Below are 18,916 nucleotides of genomic sequence, written 5' to 3' on the forward strand. Positions count from 1 at the left end.
TGAGTTTGGGACATCAGCAATTCAAATCCAGGCAAAGTCGTACCAACCACTAGTACGTGCTGCTTCCTTGCTTCACGTCCAGCATTAAAAAAAAAAAATGGGGGCAATACTACTGGGCACTCACCTGGTAGAATAATCCCCCCCCACCCCCACAATCCGTTAAACCCAGATTTTTTAAATGCCGTGAACAATCTCATTGATGCATCACAGGTGATGAAGGTTGTGGTCAAGTTTCATCAAAATAGTGTGTGTAGTTTCAGAAAAGAAAGCAAATACCTATTTTGGGGGGAGGGTCAAACCTGGATCCACTTTGACCCCCCAGTAGACCCCTTAGATCCTGATTTTTATTGCCATGAACAAACTTGAATTGCCACATACCAAATATCATTCGTACCAAGTTTGGTCACAATACCATCAGCAGTTTCAGAGATCTTGTAACAAACCCAAACTGTCCACTAAGTTTTGTCTGAATCCATCCCTATATTTTGAGCTATCCTGGTCACAGACAGACAAACAAACAAATAGGGGTGAAAACATATCCTCCGTCCACCTTATATAGCGGAGGTAATCAGTAGGTAATAACACCATCAAAAGGTATTAATTGAAGACTGAGTTTTCTTCACTTTCACACGGTAGTCTTATCCCCAAATATCTCAATGTTCTGCCCCCTTTTCTTACCATGATGTCAGATGCATACTTCAGGCCAGAGAGTAAAGTGGCTAGGGCAGCACGGCGTGCCATAGGCCCCTGAGCAGCACGGTACTCCAAGCATGTGAGGTAGTACAGCACACCTGAGCCAAGAGTTTGCACTGCTGGATCGGTATGGTTCCGGTGCAGGACAGTTATCACCAGCTAAGGTGGAAGAGAAGGGTTTAATGTTGTATTTAAGTATAAATGGTAGTTGTGACATCACAGGTTGAGGGAAATATGGTATTGCAAGATGAAAAGGTGATAGATAAGGTTGCTGTTGTAGTTGGTGCTTTATATACCATGAGGGCTCTGTGGGGATGGTTACAGGTTCCATGGCAAACTAGGTTGAATAAACACTTGAGCGCAGCAACAGTGACACTTGGCCACAGGCTTGAGTATGCGTCCAGAGCATTCAGAATATGCACTTCGCACTCATCCCCTGTCACCTGGAAATAAGTATGAAGAAGAAAAAGTAAGAGTCAAGGAAGAGGTCAGTTTCCGGCCAACAAGATGGACGAGTGCAATATTGATGTATAAAATGCAATATGAACAATACACTACCACATGTGCAGGGAGGTGTGGAAATTCACATCCATTGGAGTGGAACAGGCCAAGAAAGTGCAGTGGCCTCTTAAGAACGCGCAGAGGAAGTAAACTGCTCATCGCTGGCTCTATGCTGGGAAATAAATAATAATTTAGTGGTTATTAATAGCCATCAGGATCACAAATACATAAAGTAGATTTAAAAAATCACAATATGGAACTGGAAAGAAAGAGCAAAGTACAGAAAAACAAGAAAGAGCAATCAGAGATAGCAGACCCTCGCCAGGACGCGTTTTCAGTGTTTTTTTTTTAAGGCCTTTGTATTAAAACAAATACGGCGGCCAAACCATGTGACCGATGACCTCAACATTTTTTTTTTCCTCCACCAATTTCTCCCTCGAAGATGCTCAATAAATTTCATCTTCATCGGATGAAGTTTTGTACTTGTCGAATTATGACGTCATAATGGAGGCACCTATGACATCATCATTAACATATGTTATTGCACATGGAGAATTCTTTACAATGTTCCATGTCTCAATTTTTCTACGCAGCGCTTTCGGAGATATAGAGGTGCAAAAGTTTTTCGTTTTTTCCAAGGTGGCACCCATACCAGGTGACCAATGGTGGTGAATAATGAATAATCAATGGTGAATAATGACTACAAATTCTAATATCCGGATCCAGATCCAGATCTTCACCAAAATTTAATCATTTCTTCCATGTCACACACCCAACCTAGCCACGGAATTTCAACCGATTCCATCCATAACTTTTAGAGAAATCCTGTTTGCAGACAGAGAGACAGACAGACATTGGTGAAAACATGAAATGAAAAAGCTCGTACAGCCATTTGCTTTGCCAGCACAATATTCTTTATAAAACATAGTACATGCAACATGATCGAAACGCCTACAATGTTTTTACTTTGAGTTAAATGAATTTCATTGCTGAGCAATTATCCACAAACAACAGATTAATAAGCTATTACTTCTTCTTAAATATCTTGATCTTAAATATCGTTCTTAAGTATGTGAATTATTGAATTGGACATGTGGTTTTCACATGACGCAAGCGGTAAATGTATGCTTTGTAACAATAAATCACTATCACCGTAATTTGTTGAAACATCTGTATTTGCCCTTAAAATTCTCATTTCAAGATTCCTCATCTCATCTGATGTGTATCTCGCGAGTAATATTTGTATCTCAAACTTTATCAAAAAACAACTACAAACAAAATGTAGATGGATAATCTAACTGCAAGCTGTTAGAAAACACGTGTAAATGTGTGTGTTTGACATAACTTTGTCTTTTCTAGGCACAACCATTATTCAAAGAAAGATGTAGGGATGGTTTCACATAATAATTTCTTGTGATCATCCCTACCTTGTTTACATACTTTTTGGAGTAACATCCCTACATCCTTTTACATTAAAAAAAAATGCTTTACAACTTGTTTCTTTCCTTTTTTAGAAATATATACTTAGATAGATGTTGTACTACCGATTTACAAATGTTGTAGTACAAACTTTATAGACGTGCTCATTGTAAAGGTACTGTTGTAGGAGCTATGCTCCAACGTAAATTGAAAGAATGTACGCGACAAAAAGCTGGAATTCGTCCGAGTTTCTTTATTGTGTCAAATCAACTCGGGTACTCTGAAAAGCCCGTTTATCGGGCAGCAATATATATAAACATTATCCCGGAGCGTTTGCCCGGGAAAGGCGAGAGGAGGCGTGCCCGGGCGTCCTGGACGCGGCCTGGCAAGTCGAGAGCGGGCATGTCTGAGCATGTCTGGACATGCCCGGGCGTCCCGGACGAGGCCTGGCAAGTCGAGAGCGGGCATGCCCGGGCGTCCTGGACGAGCCCGGCATGGTGATCGCTCCGCGTCCTCGGTAGGTGCAAGGCGATTGTGTATACCCAGCGGTAGCCGCTACACACGTCCCCCCAGAATCGACTTGCACCGGCAGGGTCAATTTAAGGGGGGTCCTGATGACCTGGCCGAAGCGACCCCTGGTGGGTCATGGGGGGGGGGGGTCCGGTGTGGTGGTGGGCGGTCGAGTGGGGGGCACTGTGGACGGGGGGCGGCCTCGCCGCGGCGGAAGGGCCAACTGTGACGGTTGGTCATGTCCACGTGCGCCGGCTTAAGGCGGTCCACCGCAATCCGGTCCGACCTGCCGCCGATGTCGACGACGAACGACTTGTCGTCCCGTCGCAGGACCCGGAAGGGCCCGTCGTACGGCGGCCGGAGTGGCCCCCGATGTGCGTCGTGACGCACAAAAACGTACTCCGCTGTGCGAAGCGCTGGGGGGACGTAGGACTGGGGGTCACCGTGGTGGGACGTTGGCACGGGGGCAAACCGTCGGGCGGTCTCCTGGAGGTCCGAGCGCTGGTGAGCTGCGGACCAGGGACTGGTAGCGTCGGGCACGAATTCGCCCGGGACGCGTAGCGCCTGGCCGTAGACAAGCTCGGCGGTGGACGCCCGAAGGTCCTCCTTGGGGGCCGTGCGGAGGCCCAAAAGGACCCACGGCAGCCGGTCGGCCCAACCGCCGTCCTGAAGGCCGGCCATGAGCGCGGCCTTCATGGAGCGGTGGAAACGCTCGCACAACCCGTTGGCTTGGGGGTGGTAGGCCGTAGTACGGTGGAGCTTGACCCCCAGGTTGCGGGCGACCGCGCCCCACAGCTCGGAGGTGAACTGCTGTCCGCGGTCCGACGAGATGTCCGCCGGTGCGCCGAAGCGGGCGACCCAGGTGGAGATGAAAGCCTGCGCCACGTCGGCGGTGGTGGTGGAGACGAGGGGAACGGCCTCCGGCCACCTGGTGGTCCTGTCCACCATGGTGAGCAGGTGTGTGAAACCCCGTGATGGGGGGAAGGGGCCCACCAGGTCCACGTTGACGTGGTCGAAACGTCGTTCGGGCACGGTGAAAGGTGCCAGCGGGGCCTGGGTGTGTCGGTGGACCTTGGCCTGTTGGCAGGCTGTGCAGGTGCTGGTCCAATCACGGACGTCCCGTCGAAGGCCGTGCCAGACGAATCGCGCCGACACCAGCTTCTGGGAAGCTTTCCGGCCCGGGTGGGAAAGGCCGTGGAGGGAGGCGAAGATGCGGCGTTGCCAGGTAACGGGCACGATGGGGCGAGGCTGGCCTTGGGAGACGTCGCAGAGCAGGACAGTGTCTGCGAAGGGGATGTCGGCCAGGCGGAGGCCCGTGTCTGCCGCCCGGAGGGCTTGCACCGTGGTGTCGGTGGTTTGGTCCGCCGCCATAAGCGCGAAGTCCACGCCGAGGTGGACCGCGTTCGCGCTGGCCCGAGAAAGACAGTCGGCCACGGCGTTGTCTTTGCCGGCGACGTGCCGGATGTCCGTGGTAAACTCCGACACGGCGGAGAGGTGGCGTTGTTGGCGGGCCGACCACGGCTCCGTGACCTTGGCCATTGCGTAAACCAACGGCTTGTGGTCGACGAACGCCGTGAAGGATCGGCCCTCCAGGAGGTGGCGGAAATGGCGAACGGCCAGGTGTAGACCGAGGAGCTCACGGTCAAACGTGCTATATTTGAGCTCGTTCGGCCGGAGTTGCCGGCTGAAAAAAGTGAGTGGCTGCCAAACCCCGTTCACCCATTGCTCATGTACGGCGCCCACCGCGTAGTCGGAGGCATCCGTGGTGAGGGCGATGGGAGCGTTGAGCACCGGGTGAGCGAGCAGTGTTGCGTCGGCGAGGGCCCGCTTTGAGCTTTTAAAGGCCGCGTCCATTGCTGCAGACCAGACGACGTCGTTGGCCGGCTTGCCCCGGAGGGCTTCGTAGAGGGGCCGCATGAGTTGAGCAGCGCGGGGCACGAAGCGGTGATAGAAATTCACCATTCCCAGGAATTCCTGCAGGGCCTTTATGGAGCGGGGACGCGGAAACGTGGTGATGGCCTCGACCTTGGTTGGCAGCGGCACGGCCCCGTTCTTGGTGATGTGGTGGCCCAAAAAATCAACGGCCGTCGTGCCGAAGTGGCATTTGGCCGGGTTGACGATGAGGCCGTGCTCTCTGAGGTGCCCGAACAGTGTTCGGAGGTGGAGGAGGTGCTCGGCCCGGGACGTGCTGGCGACGAGGATGTCGTCCAGGTAAACGAAGAGGAACGGCAGGTCGCGCAGCACGCCGTCCATCAAGCGCTGGAACGCCTGAGCCGCGTTCTTGAGGCCAAACGGCATTCGCAGGAATTCGAATAAGCCGAACGGCGTGAGGTCGGCCGTTTTTGGGCCGCCGGCCGCCCTGACAGGTACCTGGTGATATCCCCGTATTAAATCGATCTTTGAAAAAATGACCCGTCCTGCCAAACGGGCGGAGAAGTCTTGGATGTGCGAGATCGGATACCTGTCGGTGGTGGTAGCGTCGTTAAGGCGGCGGTAGTCGCCACATGGGCGCCAGCCGCCCCCTGGTTTTGGGACGATGTGTAGTGGCGAAGCCCACGCGCTATCGGAGCGCCGCACGATGCCGAGGTGTTCCAAAGCGTCGAACTCGGCTTTGGCCACGGCGAGCTTGGCTGGGTCGAGGCGGCGGGCTCTGCCGTAGACCGGCGGGCCCGTGGTTGGTATGTGGTGCTCGATCCCATGTCGTACTGCGACGGCCGAAAACGTCGGCCGCGTGAGGGCCGGGAACTCCGTGAGCAGGCGAGCAAACTCGTTCGCCGCCGGGAGGGCGCATGCCAGCTCGGTCGGAGCGGAGCTGCTCAATGTGCATGCCAGGGAGCTGAAGGTCTCGGCGTTGATGAGGCGTCGCCGTTGGACGTCCACCAGCAGTCCGTGTGCGCAGAGGACGTCGGCGCCTAGCAGAGCCATGGGCACGCTTGCGGTTACAAAAGTCCAATTAAAGTGTTGGCCGCCGAAGCAGAGGGTGACGTTGCGTGGGCCGAAGGTGTGGATGGCCGATCCGTTGGCCGCAACCAAGGAGGGGCCGCAAACCGTGGACTGCCTGTCCTGATCGGAGGCGGGTATGACGCTCAGTTGGGCGCCGGTGTCACACAGGAAGCGCCGTCTGGACGCTTTGTCCGTGATGAAAAGTAAGTTGCCCGTGTGGCCGGCGCTCATGGCTGGTAATGAACGCCGGCCCGGCCGTTTCCCGGCTTGCCGAAGGTGCACGGGGGTCGGCATGTCCGGGCCTTCTGTCCGAACCTGGCATGATAATAGCACCACGCCTGGTCAGGTGGAGGCTCCGGTCGTCGTGCTGGAGGTGGTCGGCGCGGCCGCCAATTGCGTCGGCAGTTCGGTCGTCGACCGTGCCGGGTGCTCGGGCGCCATGGGCGTTGCTTCAGACGGCGGTGGGCTCCAGGTCGCTGCTCCAATGCGTTGGCCTGCCGCGGAGATCTTGTAGGCTTCCCTGGCGAGGGCGCGGGGATCCGTGATCGTCGTGCTTGCCAGGGCGAGGCGTACCGGGCTAGGCAGCTGACGGAGGAACAGCTCCCGGAACAGGGATGCCGGAGAGTGCTTGCCGAGCAGCGAAAGCATGTAGTCCATTCGCTCGGACGGGCACGTGTCGCCGAGCTCGGGCAGGTCGAGCAGGCGCCGTGCGCGTTCCACCGATGAGAGGGCGAAAGCGTCGAGGAGGAGCTTTTTAATCGCGCCGTATTTGTCAGCGGCTGGCGGGCTCTCGAGGAGGCTCAGGGCGCGGGCCGCGGTGGCTGAGCCGAGTGCTGCTACCACATGGTGGAAGCGGGTGACGTCGGCCGTGATGCCTCGCAGGGCGAACAGGGAGTCCGCCTGGGCGAACCAAACCGCCGCGTGAGCCTCCCAGAAGGTAGGCAGTTTGAGGGCAACTGCCGTGTCCATGTAGGGTCACCAATGTAGGAGCTATGCTCCAATGTAAATCGAAAGAATGGACGCGACAAAAAGCTGGAATTCGTCCGAGTTTCTTTATTGTGTCAAATCAACTCGGGTACTCTGAAAAGCCCGTTTATCAGGCAGAAATGTATATACACATTATCCGGGAGCGTTTGCCCGGGAAAGGCGAGAGGGGGCGTGCCCGGGCGTCCTGGACGCGGCCTGGCAAGTCGAGAGCGGGCATGCCCGGGCGTGTCTGGGCATGCCCGGGCGTCCCGGACGAGGCCTGGCAAGTCGAGAGCGGGCATGCCCGGGCGTGTCTGGACATGCCCTGGCGTCCCGGACGAGGCCTGGCAAGTCGAGAGCGGGCATGCCCGGGCGTCCTGGACGAGCCCGGCATGGTGATCGCTCCGCGTCCTCGGTAGGTGCAAGGCGATTGTGTATACCCAGCGGTAGCTGCTACACTGTACATATTTTATAGACGATCTAATATTCTAAAGAGTACGTCCTTTATAGAAATACTAGTAAAAAAAAAAAAAAGGCAGTCAAAAATGACGGGTTGGAACAGTTTATTCGAGGGTGGAGCCTTGTTAGCATGCCAAAGTCTGAAGCCTTGGCCTAGTGTCAGGTGTGCTTATATCTTATTTATTTATTAGACATCCTACGGATGTAAATGAATGCTTGTTTTACTCTGCACGCTTTGCACATCATGTACAGCAAATTTCACCTCCCTGCACCTTGTATTTATTGGTATATATTTTTTAGACCGCTTCTGTACACCACCCTCGAGGCTCGGTTTTCAAGCCACCGTCTACAATTCCATTAGACATAATTACTCTTTTATGGAAAATCTTTTTCGAGTTTGTTTTATCCTCAAAAATAGACCGTAGTGAACAAACATTAGTGTTAAAAGATTGGCCTTTAAAACTTACCCTTATGAAGGGGGACAGACATCTGTACAAACACACAAACTAACATTTTGTTAATTCATATAGGAGATGTGCGAGTTGTTACTGTTACCGATTTCCTGATAATGTTCCACTGTTAAACACATCTGTATAAGGTATGATTGGCCCTAGGGCAAATGTGTCTCGCGACCCTGCACCCATCCGGCTGATTGACAGTCGTAGTCTCGTCCACCCATCTGATTTCTTCCTATTCCTTTACAAAGGAATGCAGGTTTGCGTACTTTTCAGGGAATCCTTTCAAGTTACTAAAATTTACGATAGCAAAGGATGCTGCACCAAGTAAAACTCTGTCGGGTGGTACCAGGATCATTACCATTGAGAGGCAGCTCGGAAATACGCCGTCTGAAGATTATTATTATGATGAACGAGTTGATTTCCCGGTTTTTACCGATCTCAGTTTTTTTTTTTTTTTTTTGCTTTTGCTATGGTCTGGAGTATTGAAAAGTGATCCCTGCCTAGACAATCAGCTGACCAGACCAGATAGGCTCTCATATGTAGCCTAAGCAACTTTTTGAAGAAGATACTCCAACTTTAGTTTTCTATGTAGCGGATAGGACTGACTTTTATTTCCGCGCGATCCTTACAGAGTACTAGCGCACTCTCTGATGTTGCAGATATGAACAATGTTCCAACATTTCTGATGCATGCAATACCTAGTTGACAACATGAGATGCTTTAAAATGAGAACAACAGTAAGTTTCATCTGGCAATCTAAGGTGTCATCCGAGGATCCCAAAGAAAGCTGGCGCATTCCTTCCACAACAAATTTATGAATCAATCCAAGTAATTCATACAAAGTGTGGTTGAGTGGTTAAATTTTTTCATTTCGTTCTCCAATGGCTGGTGTGGATCTGCAAATACACAATCTCATCAACTTGGACTTACTATGCATGACAAGCATGCCAAACACTCCTCATCATTAGGTGAGGGAGGCCTTTGTCTTACAGTGCACTCAAATAGAATTGCTGTTTTTCACTAGTGGTTTGTTTCAATGTTTACATATTACACAAGGAGTCAGTTACAAGATGGACCCACGGACATGCTCCATTCTCAAAGGGCCAAAGTTGGGCCGCAGATGTAGTGCTTCCTGTAGTTTTGGGTAATAATTTGTCATTTGCTCAGGGTGACAGCAATAGCTCACATTCTCTTCAAAACGAATACCATGGGATCTTTCACGTCCACCAACTAATGCTGGCAGATGGGACGCCCAGTTTAACGTCCATCCAAGGGTCGACACACTGATGCTTCGCCTGCCTACGAAACACCAAGGTGACAGCTTACAGCTGGGTGGGATTCAAATGCAGGCTAGATGGCTTAGCGGCGAATGTAACCTTGTGCAACTGTCTTATCCTGCAATTGCGCTTTTGGGTAATGTCTGGACAATCATAATTACATGTCATCAGTACCTGGGCTCCTCTTTCCCTGGTGCTACAAGCCAGTCATCACGTAGCAACTGCCCAGAGAGGTCGAGGGATTGGAGATGAGGCAACCGAGACAAGAGCTCGGAGAACAGGCCAGCATTCAGTGGTAGCTGCCTTGTCTTGTCCTTTTCCACAGACAGGTCCAAGTGCCTAACAGGTTCAATAAAGGCACACATTAGGATGCGGTACACATTAGGATGCAGTACACATTAGGATGTGCAGACCAGTACAATGCAGATATGTTCAAGATATTGAGAGGAGGTCAGACTAACAGGTTCTGCTTCCGGTCCCTCGAGCGACGGGGCTTGCTTTGATCTCTCCACGGCATCAAAGTTTGAGTGTTTTCCCGTTCGTTTCTTTGTCAAATTTCCGCTGCGTATTTTGTTGTGTATGTGTTATTGTGTGTTTCTATTTGGTTTTGGTTTTGTAGTTGTTGCAAATTTGTGTGTAATTAGTCGTTTCTTTGTCCGCGCCTCGTGCGGCCTGGTGTCTCGTGCGGCCTCCTCGTCTCGACTTGTGCCCTGCCCCCTATATTCTCGTTTATTCTTTCACCTCTGCTCCTGCTTTCTCAAATCCACGTTCTCACTTAGAGACTTTTCCCAGATTGTTTTCATGGTTTTGTTTAAATATTTATTTAAATATGTTTAAACCGCAGCGGTGATCCCCCCCCAGGATTTCCATGTTTAAAACGTTTCCCAGTGTGTACCCTGGATAAGAATAGGTACGCCGTATCCCTGCGTGTCGTAGGAGGCGACTAAGAGGGTTGGCGTCAGGAAGGGCATCCGGCCATAAAAAACATTGCCTCAAAAAGAGAACCATGACAATTACAACTACATGTGGGCAGGGTACAGCCCGAAGTGATCGGTTTCTGAGGTTTGGGACATGGAATGTAGGGACAATGACAGGGAGATCAGGAGAAGTGGTGGAAGTATTGGTCAGAAGAAGAGTGGACATATGTTGTGTGCAAGAGACGAGATGGAAGGGAAGTGGTGTGAGAATGGTGAAGGGTAGGCAGGGACAGAAATACAAGTTTGTGTGGCAAGGGTGCCTGGAGGGCGTGAATGGTGTTGGTGTCCTGGTTTCTGAGGAGTTTATAGACAGTGTGGTGAGTGTGACTAGAGTGAGTGATAGGTTGATGATGGTGAAAATGATGATTGGAAAGCTCTTGGTGAACGTCATCTCGGGATATGCTCCGCAGGTTGGTCGGAGCGATGAAGCGGACAAGTTCTGGTGTGCGATAGAGAAGCTGATGGAAAACGTGAAAGATAAGGAAGTTGTTGTGGTAGGAGGAGACCTAAATGGACATGTGGGAAGGAGTATGGATGGTTTTGACGGAGTTCATGGGGGTTACGGATATGGTGTGAGAAATGGAGAAGGTGAAAGGATTTTGGAGTTTGCTGATGGAGCTGATTTGTTGATTTGTAATACTCAGTTCCAGAAAGAGGATAATAAGCTCGTTACATACACGTCAGGTGGGTCGACGACAACCGTTGACTACCTGATGGTGCGTAGGCGAGATAGGGGGCACCTCCGAGACACAAAGGTGATCCCGGGGGAGCAGGCTGTTTCACAGCACCACTTGGTTGTCTGTGACGTAAGGGTGAAACGTGCGAGGAGAGCTCGGCGGGTGAAGTACCAACCGAGAATGAAGGTGTGGAGGTTGAAAGAGGTGACAGTAAGGGAGGCATTAAAAGAGAGGCTGAGTAGGGTCGAGGATGATGTGGTTGAGCTTGAACGTGGTTGGATGTCAATGAAAGCTAGTCTGTTGGGAGCCGTTGGTGAGGTATGTGGATGGACAAAAGGACCACCGAGGCACTCGGAAACATGGTGGTGGGATGATGAAGTTGGAAAGAGGATTGACGAGAAGAGGAAGAAGTTCAAGGAGTGGCAGAAGGCGAAGGGTACGGGAGCAGAAACAGCAGAGCATGAAAGTTATAAGGCAGCCAGGAAGGCTGCAAAGAAAGAGGTAGCAAAGGCGCAGGAGGCATGTAGGAAAATGTTCGGAGAACGCTTGGATTCGGAAGAGGGTCAGAAAGCAGTATTCAGGATTGCAAAGCAGATAGCGAAAGAGAGGTGTGATGTGATGGGGGTGGGCTGCTTGAAGGATGAAGTGGGACAAATCGTTGTCGACCCAGATGGAATTAAAGGAAGATGGAAAAGCTATATGGAAATGCTGTTGAATACAGAGAATGAATGGGATGGCAACATAGAGAGTAACCCAGTTTTAGGACCGGCAGAGAAGATAACTGAGAAGGAAGTTGAGGAAGCGATAAAAGCAATGAAGGGTAGAAAAGCGGGAGGGCCGACGGGAGTTGTGGGAGATATGTTGAAGGCAGCAGGAAGTTGGGGTGTGAAGAGAATGACAGAGATCTGTAATCTGGTGGTGAAAGAAGGCCGCATTCCAGTGGTTTGGGAACTGAGTACCCTCGTCCCTCTATACAAGGGGAAAGGTGACCCTCTGGAGTGTGGCTCGTACTGAGCGATAAAGTTATTGGAGCATGGAATGAAGGTATTGGAAAGGGTGTTGGAGAGGAGGATAAGGAAGAAAGTGAAGATCGACGAAATGCAGTTTGGATTTATGCCAGGAAGAGGAACGACAGACGCGCTTTTCATTGTGAGGCAGTTGCAGGAGAAGTACATGGAGAAGAGGAAGAAGTTGTTTCTTGGGTTTGTTGATCTGGTTGATCTCACCAACATGGATGCTGTGAAGAGGAACAGGTTGAGATGGTTTGGTCATGTGTTGAGGAAGGATGAAAGTGACTGGTTGAGAAGAGTGATGGAAATGAATGTAGAAGGAAGTAGAAGACGGGGAAGACCGAGAAAGACTTGGCTAAAGATGGTGGAAGAAGAAATGCGGGCAAGGGGGTTAACAAGGAGAGATGCAGAAAATAGGGCAAAATGGAGAAGATTGTCATGGCGACCGCAAGGCTAACCCCCGCTCTAGCAGGGAAAATGGCCTTTAAAATGCATGTTGTTGTTGTTTGTCAGACTACATTACATCTACAGTCACGTGAAAAAGTAAGTACACCCCATGTAAAGTTTTGACTTTTTCAACATATTTCAACATACAGCTATTTGATCTTCATTTCAACAATATTGATAGATAAAGCTGATATAATATAACAAATATCATGAAACATTTATATTTTGTAGTTCATTGTATAATTTAAATAAACATAAATGCAAATTTCGCATGTGGAAAAAGTAAGTACACCCCTACATTTATCACGACTTCAAATACCTAAAATTAGAATCAGGTGCACCAGCTCAGGTGCAAATGATTAGAACATCGTTAGAGGGGATCTTGGAGGAAACTGTCTAATTTAAACCTCAGACATTGAGTTTGGTTTGCTCTTTGTTGTCGAAGTGTGCGGCGTCACCATGCCTAGATCAAAAGAGCTCTCTGAGGCCTTCAGAAAGAATGTTATAGATGCCTACGATTCTGGGAAGGGATTTAAAAAGATCTCCAAACAATTTGAAATCAATAATTCGACTGTCCGGAAGATCATCTACAAGTGGAGAAGATTCCAAACAACTGCCAACTTGTTCAGGCCAGGCCGCCCCAGCAAGTTCAGCCCGAGAGCAGACCGCAAGATGCTGAAAGAAGTCTCTAAGAACCCCAGAATGTCATCACGGGACCTACAGGTAGCTCTTGGCACTGATGATGTCAAAGTGCACGAGTCTACCATTAGAAAGAGGCTGCACAAATTTGATCTACGTGGGAGGTGTGCCAGGAGGAAACCTTTGCTGTCCAGAAAGAACATCAGGGCAAGACTAAAGTTTGCCAATGAACACCGAGGCAAAGACCAGCACTTCTGGAACAATGTGCTCTGGACAAATGAGTCAAAGGTAGAGATATTTGGCCACAGTACCAGAAGACATGTTTGGTGAAAACCAAAGACAGCATTTGACCACAAGAACCTGATACCAACTGTAAAGCATGTTGGTGGAAATATTATGGTTTGGGGCAGCTATGCTGCATCAGGGCCAGTGCAGCTCACCATCATAGAATCCACGATGAATTCTTCATTGTACCAGAGAGTGCTTGAGAATAATGTGAGGCCATCTGTCGGAAAGTTGAAACTCAACCGAAGGTGAACCTTGCAACATGACAATGACCCTAAACATACCAGTAAATCCACCAAGGAATGGCTGAAAAGAAAGAAATGGAGGGTTCTGGAATGGCCAAGTCAAAGCCCGGATCTAAATCCCATCGAGATGTTGTGGGGGGATTTGAAACGAGCTGTGCATGCAAGAAACCCCTCAAACATCGCACAGCTGAAAGAATTCTGCATGGAGGAGTGGGCAAAAATTTCTCCCAGTCGATGTCAGAGACTGGTAGACAGTTATAAGAAATGCCTACTTGAGGTTGTTTCTGCCAAAGGGGGCAATACCACCTATTAGAGCCAAGGGTGTACTTACTTTTTCCACATGCGAAATTTGCATTTATGATTATTTAAATTATACAATGGACTACAAAATGTAAATGTTTCATGATATTTGTTGTATTATATCACCTTTAACTGTCAATATTGTTGAAATGAAGATCAAATAGCTATATGTTGAAATATGTTGAAAAAGTCAAAACTTTACATGGGGTGTACTTACTTTTTCACATGACTGTATGTATGTTAGAAGCAACCTTCTTCCATTCGAAGGACCCTATATTGTGTCATCAAAAGGAATTTATGCATTCTCTCATTCTCTTTAAATATGGATAGCTTAAAGGTGTTGCCCCGACCACTGTCCATGGTATGTCTGCAAATGGTGAGTCATATCCCCCTCCCCTCCAAGGTATCGGTGCAAATGGTGAGTCATCGCTTTCAACTCCGCTCCAGCCAATCGGAACCCAGGACAGTGGAGACTGAGTCAACCAAAGGGTGTTCAGATTACCAATTACGTCATGACTGATGAACCAATCGGTGTCGCTCTTCCATAAACATGCTTATATATGCACAACATTTGACTTTCTCTTTCTCTTGCTGTGAATTACCTTGAGGAGTACAGCACAAAAACCTTGGGTTATTCTTATTATGTCATGTTTGTTTTCTTGTATTTTAAAATTTCCATTTCCTCAAGCATCTTGAGTCTCACAGTCTTCTATCTGACCATCAATATGGCTTTTGCAAGGAAAGATCTACCAGTAATATCCTTTTTTACATTACAAATGTCTGGGCCTCTTCTCTGAGAGAGTTTGGGCAATCCTTTGTTGTAGGCATTGATATCTCAAAAGCCTTTGACAGAGTTTGGCATCGGGGTCTGATATCCAAGTTTCCCTCTTTCAGCTTTCCTCCTTCACTCTGCTTTCTCATATTGAGCTTTCTCTCTGACCGCTCTATCTCTAATTGTTGATGGTTCAACATCTTCCTCCTTCCCCATCAACATCAGTGTCCCCCAGGGTTCTGTCCTGTCTCCAACACACTTCCTTCTTTTTATCAATGACCTTCTTTCTTCTAAAAACAACCAAATGCACTCGTATGCTGATGACTCAACATTACATTCCTCCATATTTTTCCCATCTGCCCCATATTCCCTCATTCGATCTACATCTTGTTTCATCACAGACACCTCTTTAAATTCAGATTTGGAGAAGATTACCCAGTGGGGCAAATGTAATCAGGTTAACGTTAATGCTTCTAAAACTCAATTTCTTCCCATCTCTTTCTAAAACTCCTCTCAACTTTCCAATCTCCTTTGAAAGTTCCACAATTACACCATACGATTCAATAAACCTACTAGGTATTACCCTAACATCAAATTTATCCTGCAATCCACACATTACACAAATAGCTAAGTCTGCTTCGAAGAAACTAGGAGTCTGTTCAGAGGTTGAAGAATCTTCTCTTCTCAACAGTTGTTTCAACTATATAAAGGATCGATTCGTCCTTGTATAGAGTACTGCTCTCATATCTGGGGAGGTCCTAGTTCCACATACTTACTGGACAGAATTGAATCCAAAGTAATCCGACTTATCAACTCTCCCAATCTTACCTCAAAACTCGACCCACTTCAATTACGCCGCAAATTTGGCTCTCTTTCTCTTTTCTACAGATATTGCTTCAGTTTCTGTTCGCAAGAACTTGCTGCTTGTATACCTCCGCCATTAACGAGACCACGGAATACTCGACAAGCCACTACATCTCATGATTATTGTGTGGCCATTGGCAACTCAAGGGTGGGTCATTTTGATATTCGTTTCTTCCCCTCCACTGTCAAACTATAGAACTCTTTACCTTCCCATGTATTTCCAAACACATACGACTTTCCCCTTTTCAAAACGCAGATTTTTTTTTACTCCCTCAAAAACTCTTGGACTAGTCTATCTTTCTTCACATTTCTATCAATGCAGCCCTTATATTTAAGGCGTGGCCTCGATGAGGGCTATATAGTCAGTGACTGGAGCCTTCAATATAAAAAAAAACAAAAAAAACACACACACACACACACACACACACACACACACACACACACACACACACACACACTATCGTGTTCACGGGCCGGTTAATACTGCCCTGAACGGATGGACTAAACAAACTTTAACCCCCTCCGAGGCTCTGTTCAATTCATGGCAATATTATGCCCGCACGCACGGGACTGAGGAGAATCACGAGAACCTTATAGTTATAGCTTTTAGAAAACCAAACGGGTCTATTCCCAAACAACAAAAGCAGCAGAAAATGAATTCAATAATAACGATATACAATGAGGTAAAATAAATCCTATAAAAACTAGAATCCGGGCACTCGGTAGAGCGCATACCTTCGCCGCAGCTACTGTTCTGTACTTGGCATGGGAGTGTATGCGATGTGAAACTTTATGTGAAATGCGATCGATTTTTAAAAATCAGAATTTGAGCAAATCTGTTTCATTCGTCTGTTAATATGCCTCCCCGATTGACAAATCTGCAATTTGAATTTCATTTGAGGTTGAAATGATTGCGGGAGATCGCGTTATAGTGATGACGTCTTGGATGGACATCCTCTTCTTCAGTCGCTCATAACTTTGAGTGAAATACGATCGAGTTAAAAATAGTCAGAATTTGAGCAAATCTGTTTCATTCGTTTTTTTAATATGCCTCATCTCTTGACAAATCTGCAATTATAATTTTTTTTGAGGTTGAAATGATCGCGGGAGATTGCGTTATAGTGATGACGTCCTGGATGGACATCTTCTTCTTCAGTCGCGCATAACTTTGAGTGAAATACGATCGAGTTAAAAATAGTCAGAATTTGAGCAAATCTGTTTCATTCGTTTGTTAATATGCCTCATCTATTGTCAAATCTGCAATTATAATTTTTTTTGAGGTTGAAATGATCGCGGGAGATCGCGTTATAGTGATGACGTCCTGGATGGACATCTTCTTCTTCAGTCGCTCATAACTTTGAGTGAAATACGATCGAGTTAAAAATAGTCAGAATTTGAGCAAATCTGTTTCCCAAAATCTAATCAAATGTGTCCCGTATAATAACCAATCATCCCACCAAATTTCATGCAATTCGGTTGAATACTTTTTGAGTTATGCGATTAACATACACACACACAGACATACAAATAAATACACAGCGATCAAAACATAACCTTCCGCTTTTGCGAAGGTAACTAAGGCGCCTCATTGCAGTCAAAAGCACAGATGGGGAAAGGTACAAAACCGGGTGACTTATCCCTGTCTGGTGGTGGTGGTAACGGAAGAGGATGATGGCAGTCATGAAGCAGGTGATGAGGAGGGATGATGAGAAAATCAGGACGACAAAGAGGTGATGAGACGAGGACAATGAACAAGCAAGGTGGAGGGGGTGGGGGAGGAGGGAGTAACGAGAACAGCACCATGCCCAAGGCAGGCAGGATGACCTTCTTAAAGCTCTCATTGGTCTTCACCCCCTTCAGGAGATGATCATAGTCCCCCCCCTATCTCTTATCTCATACAAGCACCGTAAAGAGGCATCCCCGATAGTTGCTGAGTAAAAAGGTACTTTGTTGTGTACCGTACAGCATTGGAGTTTTGAGTTACTGTTTTTGCTTTGACTTTGAAATAATCTCAAGATTGGAGTTCACCCGCCTGTGAGTTTCACTGATCGATTAAGGATCCTTAGGGTTTTGTGGCAACAAGGTTTCTGAATTGAGGCTGGGAAATAATATATTTAACTTAACGTGCACCACCATCCGGCTTAGTGCATTCAGAGAAAGACACAAAATCACCCGGTGTCAGCTGCTACACAGCTAACCACAGTATTTGTCAGCCTGGAGGCTTTTAAAGCCTTTCTGGTGATTATTCAATGTACGGTAAGTCCACACAGGACAACTTTCAGCTCAAATGTTTGGGGGTAGGGGAGGGGAAGGGAGGGTTAGGGAGGGGGAATCTACTCGGCACTTATGATGCCTGGTGAGCCAGAAACATTTGTGGAATGGGGTGGAGGGGAGGTGGCCTGCCATTGTTGCAAAGGCATGTGCACGCTCACATGCAAAACATCCGTCCTGCATTCATTGACGACGACGTCAGTATCAGTACATTCTTGAATCTGCAAATGTGTGGGACTGAGGAGACCAAGTAATGTTTTAAATATGAGGCATGCAGGACGGATGTTTCACAGAATGCTTTATTACACTGTTTGCGAGCCAAACGTAAACAAGACTAAAGTAAATGAACAATAATGGAGAAAATAAACAAAGACAGTGAGTGAGCCTCAGGGTGAAGACTTACTCAAACTAAACCCCAGGGTGAAAACCTGCCCGAATAACTGCCAGACCCCAGATTAGCTCCTCATACCTCAATTGCTCGAGCAAACGAATGATGTGTAGATATGCTACAGGTATGTCACAGTTTGCGAGAGACAGAGACACAAGCTGAGTCCGCCAACGAAGAAGGAAGGTCGGCTGATGGGGAAGAGAAATGTCAGACAGGTGCAAAGCCAAGAGCGAGGGCAGGGAGCCAAGCGTTGTGGCCAAACTCCTTCCGGGAGGCAGTAGGCTAAGCCACAGCTCCCGCAGCCTGTCAAAACCTTCAAAGGTGAAAGCCTGAGACAGTGAGAACATGCCTGCTATTAGCAAGAAAAGAAAATTAAAAAATAATTCATACAATGACTAAACATGAAAAACAAGTTGTTTTCTTTTATTTCCTCCAATGATAGATATGCCAGGTATGACATCAGACCATGGGGAATTCAAATGACTGGTATTTCCTCCAATACCCATATTAGGGGGCATCAAGTACAAAGTCACCTACACTTTTGTAGCCAAAATATCATTCACATTTATCAGCATTAGCCTACCTGAAGTGCAGGCAGAACAACACCCTCCCCCTTTCTGGAGTGTGTCTCAAGCCTCCATCACTCGTGCTCTGTTAATCCTTTAAATTGTTTCCCTTTGTAATCTGTCCTTTTTTTTGTTTTTTTTTAGAAAGCGCTCTGCAGTTCCACAACAAGCAAGTCCCAGATAAGAGATGTAAGAGACAAGCCTGCAAAGTGGCAATCCCTTCGGAGACTCAAAGCCGCTACGAGCACT

At 48.0% G+C, this 18,916-nt stretch overlaps 1 protein-coding gene across 2 annotated transcripts in view; it reads right to left on the bottom strand.

Annotated features, from left to right (window-relative positions):
- ZER1 (zyg-11 related cell cycle regulator) overlaps window positions 1-18,916 on the bottom strand; it is a 79,918-nt gene that overhangs the window by 30,188 nt on the left and 30,814 nt on the right. For both annotated transcript variants that reach the window (XM_068102856.2, XM_068102855.2), the window contains exons 5-9: window positions 18,183-18,430; window positions 9,401-9,565; window positions 1,252-1,366; window positions 990-1,136; window positions 679-852 (exon numbers count right to left, since the gene is read on the bottom strand). In XM_068102856.2, the coding sequence (XP_067958957.1) occupies window positions 679-852; window positions 990-1,136; window positions 1,252-1,366; window positions 9,401-9,565; window positions 18,183-18,430 (849 nt within the window). The remainder of the gene's footprint in view (window positions 1-678; window positions 853-989; window positions 1,137-1,251; window positions 1,367-9,400; window positions 9,566-18,182; window positions 18,431-18,916) is intronic.

This window comes from Myxine glutinosa, chromosome 3 (assembly GCF_964187855.1).
Source record: "Myxine glutinosa chromosome 3, kmMyxGlut1.1, whole genome shotgun sequence".
Taxonomy (NCBI): domain Eukaryota; kingdom Metazoa; phylum Chordata; class Myxini; order Myxiniformes; family Myxinidae; genus Myxine; species Myxine glutinosa.